The sequence below is a fragment of the Medicago truncatula genome, chromosome 3, assembly GCF_003473485.1.
Source record: "Medicago truncatula cultivar Jemalong A17 chromosome 3, MtrunA17r5.0-ANR, whole genome shotgun sequence".
Classification (NCBI taxonomy): Eukaryota; Viridiplantae; Streptophyta; class Magnoliopsida; order Fabales; family Fabaceae; genus Medicago; species Medicago truncatula.
Window position 1 is genome coordinate 48,462,669 of NC_053044.1, and position 14,134 is coordinate 48,476,802.

At 34.5% G+C, this 14,134-nt stretch overlaps 2 protein-coding genes across 2 annotated transcripts; both read right to left on the bottom strand.

The window, feature by feature from the left end:
* Nucleotides 1-150: 150 nt before the first annotated feature.
* Nucleotides 151-4,760, bottom strand: LOC11434551 (uncharacterized). The gene is made up of 5 exons (XM_024778344.2): nucleotides 4,613-4,760; nucleotides 3,245-3,521; nucleotides 2,016-2,132; nucleotides 830-1,878; nucleotides 151-550 (listed from the first exon to the last, which is right to left on the bottom strand). The coding sequence occupies exons 2-5, from the start codon at nucleotides 3,512-3,514 to the stop codon at nucleotides 466-468; spliced, it is 1,521 nt and encodes a 506-aa protein (XP_024634112.1). The 5' UTR covers nucleotides 3,515-3,521; nucleotides 4,613-4,760; the 3' UTR covers nucleotides 151-465.
* Nucleotides 4,761-6,691: 1,931 nt separating this feature from the next.
* On the bottom strand, nucleotides 6,692-12,441 carry LOC11421285 (uncharacterized). Its single transcript, XM_003602701.4, has 7 exons — nucleotides 12,103-12,441; nucleotides 11,637-12,003; nucleotides 10,409-10,565; nucleotides 9,597-9,641; nucleotides 8,655-8,820; nucleotides 8,178-8,548; nucleotides 6,692-7,328 (listed from the first exon to the last, which is right to left on the bottom strand). The coding sequence occupies exons 1-7, from the start codon at nucleotides 12,226-12,228 to the stop codon at nucleotides 7,007-7,009; spliced, it is 1,554 nt and encodes a 517-aa protein (XP_003602749.1). The 5' UTR covers nucleotides 12,229-12,441; the 3' UTR covers nucleotides 6,692-7,006.
* Between the last annotated feature and the right edge of the window lie 1,693 nt (nucleotides 12,442-14,134).

A 14,134-nucleotide genomic window follows, 5' to 3' on the forward strand; every position in this document is an offset into this window, starting at 1 on the left:
TTACACAAATTCAACTACGTGTACTCGTCCCTATCCAAAGTCTACCCATTGACATCCAAACTCCGTAAACCTCTTAAACTAGCATACAAGAATTGAAGTACCCCGATGCCCAATAGCCGAATATTATAAAGTGTAATATAGATCGTAATGGGACCAATAACCAGTCAATGGCAGCAAGCCAAAAATCTTAATTTCGCTGGAAATTTGGTTGAATACAAGTTTCCTGTTATATCAAACACTGAAAGCCATTATCCCCTCTAACTAGCTGACAAATTAACAAAAAAAACGTAAGTCACCTACCCCACATCAGTATAGTTGAGCAATAGGTTCATGTGCCACTTGTTTATGTACATATGGCAGAAAATGGAACATGCAAATTGCATTTCATTACAAGACTCAAAATTTGGACAAGAAGTGGTTCGGTACAGAGAATGTAAATTTGTCTATGGTGTTGAAGTGGTCTTATTATGTCGGCATATATGGCTGATAGTACTCACTTCCTATTGCAGCTTGTTGACCAGTGGATGTCACCTCTTGTATGGGTCCAGACCTGGGAAACAGTTAGCCCCATTAGGCATTAACAAAATTCACTTCACATTAGTCAAATATGCTTGTTCAGCAAAGAATTATAAATGCTTAAATTGATTTTCATGCTTTGATAAAGATGTGGGGCATGTTTTCTCCACTGGAAATTTTGAACATAGTTTCGTCCAATGAATTTCAGTTAAGAGGATTAATATAATTCTTATATCAGACAAAGGTTGCAGATAAAATTTAAAGGATTACGGGAATTGGAATATATTTAACCCAATAGAAGTTTGAAAAATACCCTTGAACAGCATATGTGCCAGGTAAAACTTGTTGAGTGACATATGGATAATAAAATGATGATGAAGCATGTGATTGCATTGCGACATTGTTATGGTTCATATTCACCAAGGAACTGTAATATTTTTGTACATTTTGGGCAACCTGATATGCGTGTTGAGCATCTTTTAATGATGGAGCATTACTGCCACTTGCATTTGCTGCAGAGGGATAATAACCAGGTTGCGGGTTTTGGATTTTCTGATGAGTACTCTGAGGATCCAACAGCATTTGGGCATGATTTCTGCTCACATTTTCCACAGGAGGATGAACACCAGGTGGTGGTGGGTTTAGGTTATTCTGTTGAGAATGCTGAGGAACTTGCAGTGATTGGGTATAACTGCTATTCGACATCATAGTAGTATGAAATTCAGGTGGTGGATGTGAGACATTAAGATGTGCTTGTTGAGAATATTGCAGTGATTGATCATGACTATAAATACTACCCGCAGTCATTGCGGAAGCATGAAATTGAGGCTGTGGATGTAAGACATTTAGATGTTGATGTTGAGAATGTTGCAGAGATTGAGGATGGCTTCCACCCATAGTCATCATGGAAGAATGAAATTCAGGTTGTGAATGCTGAGAATTTTGAATTGACTGAGCATGGTTAAGGATATTCCCATGTGCGTATTGAGGATATGGCAGTGATTGAGTATAACTGTTGACCATCCTGGTTGCATAAGTGCCCTCTAGAGTATCAGTATTTGCTAGTGCATGAACCTGATTCCTTGAAGCTTGGGATGGCACAGACTGAGCAGCAACTGAAGAAGCCAAACCAGTAAGCTCCTCAGGTCGATTTAGATGTCTATAGTTCACCAGCCTAGGAGCTTCGGTAGGTGACATCCTAGACAAAAATGTATCCTCATAGAGAGATGCCCTTGATGTCTGATGAAAAACGTCATTTGTTGGGGGCAACATTGAGGCTGAGTGCATTTCGTTCAAACCAAGATGTCTAGGTGCAGTTGACAGTACATGTAAAGGGCGAAACATTTCTAATAGACTTGTTACCTGCAACATTACAACAAACTTCAAGTAAAAAAGACAGTGGTAGTACTAATACGAAAAAAAATTCCTTTTACTCAAAAAGAAAAGGCAAAACAAAGAAAGCAAAAGCAAAAACGGAATGTAACAATTGCAGAGCTTACCTGTCTGATATTGAGTTCAGGATTAAATTTGTAGTGTTTCTGATAATTATCTTTTATAGCATGTTTAAAGTCATTCTCTGGCAAGGGCAAACAGTCTTTTAGAATTTTGAAACTCACCTGAACAAAATAAAAAATACTGTTGATAAAGAGAAATTACAAGAAAGTGAAAGAATATAAGTGTGTGTGTGTGTGTGTGTGTGTGTGTGTGACGTGGGGCATATAAAGCGGCCCCCTTAAATTACTATTTCAGGCTCCGCGACCAGTGGGAACACGGCGGTAAGAAGTGGAAACCGGATGATGAACACGACTTTCAAACAAAAAATGCACCAGTAGACTGTGGGTCCACCGAGTAGGCAAGGACTGGAGCTACTTTTCGTTAGGCTCTAGACACCATGTTGAGAAAAGGGGAATACTAGAGAACAAGTGAAAGAATCTGTGTGTGTGTGTGTTACACAGCAGAGATATATTATACACATACATAACGAATTATAAATACAAATATTATTGCTACTATTTAGGATATGCATATGATACTACCAGCCATAGCTACTTCACTTATGGACATCATTGCTAACAAACATGAACGTAGGAAAAGGGGAAAATGGAGCATTAATAGATACAGTGCAGTTGATGTTGTCACCGTCAATTTCGAGTGCAGGTGCTATGAGAGGCACCTGCTGATTAGACGCCAAAAAACTCGAGGTATTGACTGACTTATGCAGGTAATTGACAAACATCGACCAAAACAAGAAAAAAATTGGATAAACAAGCAAGCCAGCCGAAGACTGCAACAATGTCAGTGGTGGTAATACATATGATTTCCAAATGAATCAGATCAAACTGTCACAGTCAAACATATTTCTCCATATGTATTCACAAGTGAATCAACATCCAGCAGGCTAGTTATAGTCTTGAAGTGTCAACAATTTAACCCATTAACTTAAGAACTAGTCATTTATATAAGTTTTTTAGTATAGCCAAGGTGGAAAATTACTATATAATTGGCATATAATATATGCATTTAAAATGAATTATTTCTTCTTTCCACTCACTAAAAACATGATTGATGCCACCAACCAACAGTTGGGTGATGTGACGAACACCACTTCGATAAACTACTACTCAAGCCAGAGGGTGCTAGTTATACGAAGAGGTCACATTTTTAGGGAGGAGGGGACAAGTTAATTTTTTAGGTTACAGTTTTAATCATCAGTGATTTAAAAGCTTACCTGAGCAGGGAACCTTCCCCCAAAAGCATATGGTTCAATATTAAGCATTCCGGTTGAGGTTGCTAAATATATACCATAAAGAAGCTTCACATCAGTGTCAAACAGAAAAAGGTGCATGCCGGGATTGATCCTCTCCACAATATGCTTTCTCCCTGCAGGAAGCGCAAAAACCCGGTAGCTAAAGCACTCTGGTTTTGTCATTCTATTGCACATGAAAATAAACCCGGCAAGTTTATCCGGAGTATCTGTGCCCACTACTTCTGCTTCCATTGAATCACTGCATGAATTAACAGCAGATTAATTCTAGAGGTCTTATTTTTCAAATGAACCAGTTCAACCATCGACTATTGCCAATATATCACACAATACAAAAAATATTACAAATATGGTTGAACCATAAGCCACAATCTGTTTGTAATAACACTGGTTCAAATCACTAAACAATTAAACAAGGGAAAGTAGAATGAGAGAAATGAATGTGTAGATGCTGCATGCAACCAATGAATCAGTTGCACAAACACACACCCTGATTAGACTAAAAATGTAAATAAGATTAAAGAAACTTTGCCAGTAAAAGTATATACCAATATATTTTGTTTCTCTCATCAAAGGCATATTACCAGAATCAAAGGTACCATTATTTGAAACAACTATTCAATAAACATGCACAAGCACATAATATAGTATTCGGCTATTCGCGCACAGATCTTGGTTGTTAGAAATTTCAAACTAAGAAGACATAGGCTCTGTTCGATACAAAAAATAGTGGATAGCTGATAAGCTAGCTTATAGCGGATAGCTGATTGAATTTGTAGTGTTTGGTAAAATTAGCAAACTTATAAATATTTGACATAAAAAGAATCCATATTTGTTTTTCCTAATTAAGGTAAGAGGCGTAAAATTGAGGGAAAAATGATAAACTATAAGTTTTAAACTATAAGCTGCTTAAAGTAGCTTATCAAAAAACGTTATAAGCTGGTAAACAAAAAAGCTATGAGCTGAAAATTTTGTTTTGCCAAAAAGAGACATATAATTAGTACCAAAGTGAGAAATGGAGACAAAATCAAGAAAAAACGTCAACATAACATGAAAGGAAACATATTGAAGAAAATAACAAACCTTCGTGTCAAAAACAACATCTCCATCATCAATTTAACTTTAAATCATCAAAACAAATAAACAAATAAATAAAACCTAGTAAACGCAGTTACAGTGAACAATAAACCCCAAAAAAAAAAAAAAAAAAAAACGTTTAATGAAGAAAATTGAAACGGCAATTTGTACGCAACAGGAAAAAAAAAACATTGTTATGGTGAAAGATTAAAAGAAAATGAAGGAAAAAGAGAAAGTGTGAGGCATGTTTTTTACCTGAAAGGAAAATGAAATTGGGAATGCAGAAAGAAGAGAAGGTGTGTGTGTGTGTGTGGGTAACTGTATTGTAGCAAGCACAAACTCTTCTCGCAAGGTAGAGTGAGTGCCCTCAACTCAACCTTGTGCTGGAAAATAAAAATTACTCTTTGCTATGCATTGCTACGTGTATGTTGGACCCCACCTCAAATGTTTTCGGTTTTTTTTTTCTTTTTCTTTTGGTCAAATAAAATCTATTCAGTTTAACATAAAAATATTTATCATTTAATTATTTAAGTTGTATTTATTTGAGTATACCATAAAAATAATATTATTTGTGGAGGGTTTAATTATTTAATTATATAAGTTTTTTCTCTTTCAGTTTTAGATGATAGAAAACAATTTTTTTATGGTATATTGGAAAAAGAAAATATACCATAAAATAGATTTGTATGCCATAAAATAGATTTATATGGTATACAGTTTTTTTCTTTCAGTATACCATAAAAAACTTTTTCTAAAAAAAGACCATTTAGACATGATATTTAAGTTTTTTTTCATTTATTTGTTTTCATTTGGGTGTCTAACTAATATTATTTTTGGTTGAGCCAAACAAGATTCCTACCCTTCATATCTAAATAAAAGCACAAATTGCATATTTTCACACTTGTTAAAATAAAGTTATGTCTTTCTTGAAAAGGAAAATTTCTATATACTAGTATAGAATACAGTTGGTTTTGAAAAATGTTGATTTGTCAAAATGAATATTTATTTTAAGGGATGGAAATATCTTTGGGACATTTGTTAATCAAATCTATTTTAAAGTTATGTTTAATTGATTTGAAATAAATAAAAAATCAAATATTTTTCATTGCGTGAATTGATAGAGTTTGATAAGGGCGTCTGACAAACACCAAATAAAAACTTCGTTCGTAAGCTATGTAAATATCTTATTAGTCACCGATGCTCAACAATTTTTTTTATTTTCTACAGAAACAAAAAAAAAAAAAATTCTTTGCATTTCATTCATAACAATATATACTTTGTTGAGCAAGATAAAAATGTGTGCATGGTATATGTAGATAATGTTTCTTATCCAAAGAATGAAGCGTGAGTCACCTTATTAATTTGTTTTCGAATAAAATTTACGCATTTAGATATAAAATTATAATCTGCGAACATGTTTTAACAATTTATCTAGCCTACACAAATTATTTTGACAAAAAAAGTACCATACAAAATGTCATGATTATTATTTAGCTAATCAACCATCAATTTAGAGTCTAACTCAAAATGTCACATGTTAAAAACCAAGATCAGGGATCCAGTTAAGAGGTGCCTAAATGTTCATTCTTTACCTTTAGGCTTGCATTTATTTTCTTCTCCGTCAGAGAAGTTTATCAGTTTCTTGGGGTTGATTTTGTTAGGATTGGTTTTTCCTTTATTGATTTGCTCTCTAGTCTCTAGTTGGTCTTGAAGCCTCTTATAAATGAAAAATGCATAACAAAGTAGTATTATATGCTGAAATATATTTTGAATATATTTATACAACTTTTTTCAAAAACTATTAAACATGTTTTGACGAATTTTACTATTAATACAACAAATCCATAAAACTCTACTATCTTTTGTCTACGTTACATGCTATATTCACCTTGCTGCAGCAGCTTAATAGAGATGAATCAAGTCAATTAACCACCATCATTTGAAATATGTGGATGCAAGCAATATAACAACAAGCTCTGTAACAACACTTCCAACCCCGCAGATAAATGTGCTTCCGCGCGTCATAGAGCCGGTGCAGTGTTCGGACTGAACATGCAAAACAGAACAGCAGTAGTGAAAGCTGTTCAATCAGATTCAAGATGGCTGCATCAGCCTTGGTAGAGCGAAATGCAATATTGATGTTTCTTTTCTGTTACATAACAATTGAGCGGGTATTGGAATACAAAATAATGTTTTGCACATGTGTGGTAAGCTCTCAATCTCCTTTTGGTGCCTAATTGGATTCATCGGCTTAATTTAGGTTTTGTAGATTTTAAATTGGATTCAAAACTAGTGGAGGATAACTTTTTCTCTACTAAAAAAGATATAATGGAATTTGGTGAAATTATTCCAAATTGCAATTAATGATTTCCTTAAGACGTGATGTATCACCTCAGGCCACATACAACGACAAATTAGATGGAGATAGTAGTAGTAAAATGCACTTTTGCCAACATCTGAGCATGCCTTTCCCAATCAAAATTTTCCTAATTTACCGTTCCAAATAAATTCTTCCCTTTACTCAGTCACATCTTACACAACCCACAAAATTTCAACGTTCCAATAAAATCAATATTTCTTCCTACAAAAAATTGATGCAACGTAAGAATTTAATATTCAGCACCAACAAAAGGATGGAGACAGAACACTTTACTTCATCAGGGTGTGCAACCCAATGTTGAGATCAGATGATATAGATATGAGAAGAGGAATAGACTGAAGCCACAAGGCTCCAAAGACTCTTTTCTGGTGAGCTTTTATAGATTGGGACGGCCTGTTAAGATTATATCTTATATCAAATATGTGAATCACAGGATCCGCTGAACCAGATGTTATATAAAGACCATCAGGAGACCAAGCCTGATTAATCAGAGCTGATTGAGATTCACTGCTTTCTTGTTTCCACCCAAAAGCATGAAGTTCTGTCCGCCTCAATCTAATATCAAATAATCGAAGCTGCTTCTCATGAGTCCTGATAGAAAGAAAAGTAGTTAATAAACTATAAATTTTCAACAAGCTAAATAATACCCAAGAATGGCAATAGAACAAAATCTTGGTGTCAAGTGGAAATAGGATCAACATGGTATTATGTTCCTATCAATCTTTTCTTGACAAAAGTATGTTCCTATCTTAAAGGTAGACTATGTCCTGAATTCAATGTAGAATAGAAGATATCAACCAATATTATTATCAAGTAGGTTAAAACTTTTAACTATCACTCCAACCAAGAACATGAATAACAAAAGGGAGTTTTCAACTCTAAACCACAACAACTGAACGTACTCTCGTCCTTATATTGAAGGGGGTGGATGTGCCACGCAACTACTGAATCATGGGCCAACCATCTCATTTGTTTTGCCCATGTTTATAAGGCAGAAGAAAGACCCAAATGCCATCCGCGTAAAAAAGACAACTACATCCTACTATTTCAAGCACATTCCATGTATAGAAAAGGATAAGGAAAAGCACTACAGAAGTAGCGTGGGAGTTTAAAGTCGAAGTAAACGAACCAAAATTCTTTTTGTTCCCATTTCACTGAAGTTCACAGGTAACTTGAGCAATTAGAATAATTTTTTTGCACTTTAGTAAGCAAAGAGTAATAATAGTGCAAGAAACTGCATGTGGGTTCAAATTTCTGCATCAAATCTTATATCACTGTTTTTAAGTGAACATACTTAATCTTCCCTAAAACAAAAAAATCGAGACAGATAAAAACGTCAAATTTGAAGCATGTTTAAATTGCTGCAATCCATGGCAAAGCCTGTAGAAAATAAAAGCAAAAAGGTTTAACAAATGGGACTTTGAAGCAGACGCAACTTACCCTGTTTGAACCATAAACAAGTTGAAGTCGACCGGATTGGGAACGACACTCATGCATTTACTATCAATCTGATGAGTGAACTCTGCTCTGCCTGCACCAACATCAAACCCAAATATTCTCCTGTCTGCACCTGCAGATAACACAATCTGCTTCTGCTGCATACCAGCAACACCCATGACAGCAGAAGAATGAAGATTCCTGTGCAATGGTCTTGGCTTCCATTTGTCCTCATCATCCTGCTCGCGCCAAAGTACAACAGCATGGTCACTTCCACCAGTTACAAAACATGTATCTTCCCAGGGCATAAAAACAATGCCATTGATAATTCCCTTAACATGGGGCTTGTCCTCTAAGAATGTCACACGTTCTACCTGTCAATTGCATATAAATTTTGTGTATATCAATAGCAATGACCAATAAAAGAAACCTAAATCCAAAGTTTTAATTTTATGTCAGGGTATGAGTTGAAAGCCATACCCCTTTAATTTTATTCCAATTTGTAACTGATATTTGTGAGTCTCCACCATCAGCAGTATATACTGAAAAGAGCCTGTTTCCTTCCGGGTGCCAAGCTATATCTTCTGGCCATCTCCTCTGTTTTTGGGATGCACAATCAGTAGAGTTAAGCAGAGAGGCTGATGATCTACAAAATAATAGGCAGGATGAATAAAATATGAATTAAATTACATGGGTGGGTCAACTTAATAATATTTTTAAGTTCAGCTACAATGCTCTACACTCCTAAACATCATGTCTACTGAGGAAGAAACCATCAATGATAGAGGAAAGAAGAATGATATAGTCAAAATACAATTAAATGGGAAGAAAGAAATGTATGAGATAACACAGAACAAAGAAACTTGAAAAAACAAACAAAATGGAAGTCCAAAGTCATAAAGTTTTCCACACCAAAACCTCGCATTCAGAGAGTAGAAGTTATTAAAGGAATAGCCTAGCTCAAGCTCACAAGAGCATGTATAGTCCTTCCCACTTCATATATTAAGCATGTAACAAACTCTCCTGTAGTTGTAACTAACAATCTGACAGCACAAATTGTTCTAGAGAGTTCTAAGGGGATAACTAACTGACAGGCTGTCAGTTACTTTGTTACAACTATAGGAGAGTTAGTTGCAAGCGTATTATATGATATGGGAGGGACTATACAAGCTCACATAAGCTCGACCTAGGCTATTCCTCTAATAAAAATTCATCGAGATTATAGACTGTCAGCAGAAGCGGAAGGAGCAACCACAGGGAGTACACTAAAGAGAAATTATGCTTCTGCAGAAAATTGATATGTATTAGAAAGATTCCCCGTTCCCAATTTTATATCTAGCATATCTATTGATACCAACATTGTCACATAAATAAGAATAGAAGCACTCCAAAGTGGCACCAGAAAGATAAATCAGGGCATACCCTTTGGCTTGGACTTTCCAGAAGTTGACCAATCCATCCAAAGCACTGCAACACTCCCAAAAAGTAGCAATGATCAGACTAAAAGATTATATCTATCTTGCATTACCAGAAACATATATTACAAAAGAGACAAAAATGACAAGAGTTATTGTTCAAACCACTAAAGGTCGTCTCATAAAAAGATATGATTCATATGAACCAATCACCAGCGTTTATGAAATAAAATAAAATAAAATAAAACTTTTGTACAAGATTCAATATTTCTGTGTAAATCTTGATAGAGAAGCATACTCACGAGGAAACTTGTCATGTAGTTTCCTAGCCACAACTTTCTTTTATACTCTAGTTAATGCAAATATATATTTTTAGAAAATGGTTACTGATAAAAGAAGCAGAAATAATCATGTTCAAGAGATATTCATACAACAGTGGCCTCGCATAGGCAGTCGTGCGGATTTTGAATTTTATTCAAATATAAGCTTAAACCAAAACGGTAAAAACTTCCATTTTAGAATTTACATTTGAACCTCTCATTCTATCTTGATTGGCAAACTTTATAAGTTGGCCCATACCCTAAAATTATAAGCCTAGATATTGATTCATCATATTGCAAATTGCAGTTTAAGTACAATTGTTCCCTGTTAATAACATTTGACCTCGTGCCTTCTGCAGACAAAAGCTGGGAGATGAAAAGAGACAGGTAAAAGGAAAATTTTAAAAAGGGAGAGATTTACCTATTAATCATTATTAACGAGTAGACTCTCAACAAATCGCAGAAAGGCAATTTTTTAGAAACAAAATAATCCTATTACCTGGTTGCAAAAAGCTGATCATTAGCGGGACACAAAGCAATACTCCGCAATTTCCTCTTGTGCTGACTTGAGATGTGGTTGCTTGATTGGCAGTGTACTAAGTTCTTTGATGAACTCTTGCGTATTAAAGGAATCAATTCCTGGTGTTCTTTTTGTTCTGGAAAAAGAAAACAAAATTTCTATGCATCACAATTACAACCAAAATCAACCTTGAGACAAAGACAACAGTAAAAAGCCAATACCGGATATGAAAACCAAAGAGAAGCACATAACCTTAGATACAGGCTACAGCCAATATACCAACTAAATATACAAAGAGCCAGTTCAGTTCAGATAAGCTTTCCAAGCAGCTCTTACGGAAGAACAAAAATTACCAAACAACAGCTTTTCATATAAGTTGAAATTAGCTTCCACATTTCAATTTTTCAAAAACTCTCTAATTTAACTTTTCAATAGACGTGTATTAAAGCTTATAAGTTATGTCGTAATGACACTTCAGATTGGAAGTATGCCCGACATGTATCAGTGTCCGACATAAATACAACATCAACACATGTGAGTTACATTTAATCAACTGCAACAGCAACAACAACAACGAATTACCTAGTTAAGTAGGGTTAGTTATGAGATATGTTTAATCACTTCCATTTTTTTAAATTATTACCAGTGTTGTGTATGACGTCTGAGCCTGCGTCAGTGCGTCATAGCCTATAAAAACATTCTTACTGAGCAAAAACAATAGAGTCATTTAAACAGGGAATCTATCACAAACCAGAAACTAATCCAAACAAAACCTAACCTATAGACAAATAAAAAAATCAACTAAACAAACAAAACCTAATACCTATAATCTATAAATGAATGTCTTAAACTTCATATTGAAAGTGTGTCTGACACATATGACATCAACACCTATGCGTTACATTTAATCAATAGCAACAACAACCAAGTCTTATCTCACTAAGTAGAGTCGGCTATAAGTTACATTTAATCACTTCCATTTATTTACATTATTACCAATGTGTGTCGGATGTGAGTGCCAGTGCTTCATAGCTTATAAGAACAATCTTACTAGGCAATAACGACAAAGTAATCTATCACAAGCTACAAACTAATCCAAAACAAAACCTAATATAGAGACAAACACAAAAAAAAAAAAAAAAAAAAAAAAAAAAAAAAAAAAAACCTAAACAATCAAGACCTAATAGTCAATAAATGAATGTCTTACCAAATTTTCTTTTTGTCCCTTTATCCTTCCCTTCAACATTTTGCTGATCTATTTTGGACTTAACTGATTTCCCTCCACTAACCGAAGAAGTATGAACGGACGAAACAGCTACTTCAGAAACAGAACCTTTTCCTGAAGACCGTGAAATCTTTGGTGTAACAGCAGGAATAACAAGTTCAGTCTTAGATTGCTTATTACTTTTATAAGAACGTTCATTCCTATCAATAGGACTGTTTGATCTACGCTCTTTCTTGACAGCTACAGTTCCATTATCATCATCTGAGTTAGTTATTTTTTTAGTTGTTTGACCTCGAAGACGAGCCAATTTGGATTCTGAATCTTTTAATCTCTTTTCCGCATCATCAAGCTGCATATATTAATTAATTTCTCAAACTTAGGTTAAAATTACAAAATCAATGTAAATATTCAGAAATAAGGGTTTGGATTGAAGAATGAAGAAAATGACCTGATTTTTGGTATAGGCGAGACGGTGGCGGAGATTGTTAACTTCGCGGGTTCGATGTTCGATTAAAGCGACTAATGCTTCTTCTTGTTCTTCTCTGCTCGTGATTTCGATATCTTCTTCTTCCATTTTCTCGATTATTTCATTACTCTAGTGTTCTTTTTCTCTTTCTCGCTTCCTCTAAAACCTCGCTTTCTTGTCTGAAGAGCACGTTGTAACGGGATTCGGCTCCGCCGATGTCGTTTTCAATTCTTATTTTTCAAGAACCTGGAAAGTCTTTCACGAAAGGGGTTTTATATGTTTTATTTTGTCAAGTAATCTAACCCTCAATCACACACACATTATATCAAGAAAAGTGAAAAATTTATGGTTCGAACATACACTTTCGATATTAATATCTTCTCTCTCTTTTACTAGCAAAAAATATATATATAGTATTAATGTGTTCCATTTATCCGTTTTTCTAATGCGTTTAATCATATATAACAAAGTAAAATCAATTTAACATTTTTGTTAGAGGAACCAATATGACATACTCCCTCTCTATTTTATTATAAATCGTTTTGATATTTTTTTACAAATATTAATAAATGTAGTTAATTTTATAATGAAAAAAAATTGTGGGTGATTTTACAAAATTATATTAAGAAATTTAGTTAATTTTATTTTGAAAAGAGAAATTGCAAGTGATTTTACAAGATTATCATTTATTAATGATATAGGAAAAAGAGATTAAAATAATGGAAATGAGATAAATAATAAATGATCAAGTATCTTTCATTTGAACAACCAAAATCACGAGGATTGGGGGCCCTAAACAAGTGTGTATGTTAAAGTGTTGGGATGATTTTCCGGGTTACAAAAATTTTGTCAAAGATAAATGACAATCGACCAAGAGAGATGTTTGGGGAGCCTTTGTCTTAAGGAGAAACTAAAGCTGGTTAATGGTAGTTTAAAGGAGTGGCAACGAATAGTTCTAACGTTCCAAGGAAAATTAAGGTTGCAAAGGATGGTCTCAATTACCTTGACACAAAATGTGAATCAACAGGGTTGGATAATATCGAGAGAGGAATTATATTATATTTTAACTCAAATTCACTCTTTATCATGAATAAGCTGCAACATGCAATGGCCAAAGGCAAGATTGTTATGGCTCAGATAAGGTGACGCAAACTTTAAAAAAAAAATAAAAAAATGGGGTCATGTCCAGTAGAAAACGTGGAAATGCTATTACAAGTATTGTTGTCAATGATGATGTAATGGAAATGCTTTATGACAGAATCTATTCACTCTAAATGTATGAATCTTTCGGACTTAATCTATTTGCATGGTTACAAAATAAATGGTTCCTCCTTCGTCAATCAACAATTTGATATAATCTTTTTTCCTTAAGCGTTGTCACTATATGAAGTAAAAAATGTATTTAAATCACTTTCTTTAAGCCATATGGCATTCGCTCTCTAGCTCCTATACCTCCCATCTCGCATCAACTTGTTATTTATTTCACCTTTCACATACTGAAGGTACTTGACTTGTGCGTCATCCTTTCAGGCGTAACATTGCCCACGAATACAATTTAATTCATTAACGCAGGCTTCAATCTCTTTGTGGTTCAAACCACGACTTACTCTCTCAATTAACTCCTACGGACACATCATAATATTGTCCATCACATCTTCAAGACCACCATCTTGCCACCTATGTCACACCACATTCTTTATTACAGATTCAACGAGCCACACATTTTCAAATTTGATATTGTTTCGTTTGCGAATAACTACTCAAGCGAGAGGTATGATAGGAAATAGGAATGTGATCGGACACTCTTGCTAACTTGCTATCTCGTTGACAAGCCTGTGGTTGAGAAACAGATCAAACCATTTAGAAGTTGATGCAACTCTATACCAGTGAGGCCAGCATCAATATAGTGTTTCAGAACCCGACAACTCTCCCATTTGAATGCTCATTACGACCCCACTCGTTCTCCAACAATAAAATATCCTTAAAATCACCAATTATGCACCAAGGATCCGGT

Coding starts and splice junctions, on each gene's coding strand:
- LOC11434551 (XM_024778344.2), bottom strand. CDS start 3,514: ATGGAAGCAGAAGTAGTGGGCACAGATACTCCGGATAAACTTGCCGGG. Junction 2,133..3,244: donor GGGGAAGGTTCCCTGCTCAG/GTAAGCTTTTAA, acceptor TATTTTGTTCAG/GTGAGTTTCAAAATTCTAAA. Junction 551..829: donor GGCACATATGCTGTTCAAGG/GTATTTTTCAAA, acceptor ACTGTTTCCCAG/GTCTGGACCCATACAAGAGG.
- LOC11421285 (XM_003602701.4), bottom strand. CDS start 12,228: ATGGAAGAAGAAGATATCGAAATCACGAGCAGAGAAGAACAAGAAGAA. Junction 8,821..9,596: donor TGGAAAGTCCAAGCCAAAGG/GTATGCCCTGAT, acceptor ATTATTTTGTAG/ATCATCAGCCTCTCTGCTTA. Junction 7,329..8,177: donor TTGTTTATGGTTCAAACAGG/GTAAGTTGCGTC, acceptor TCTTTCTATCAG/GACTCATGAGAAGCAGCTTC.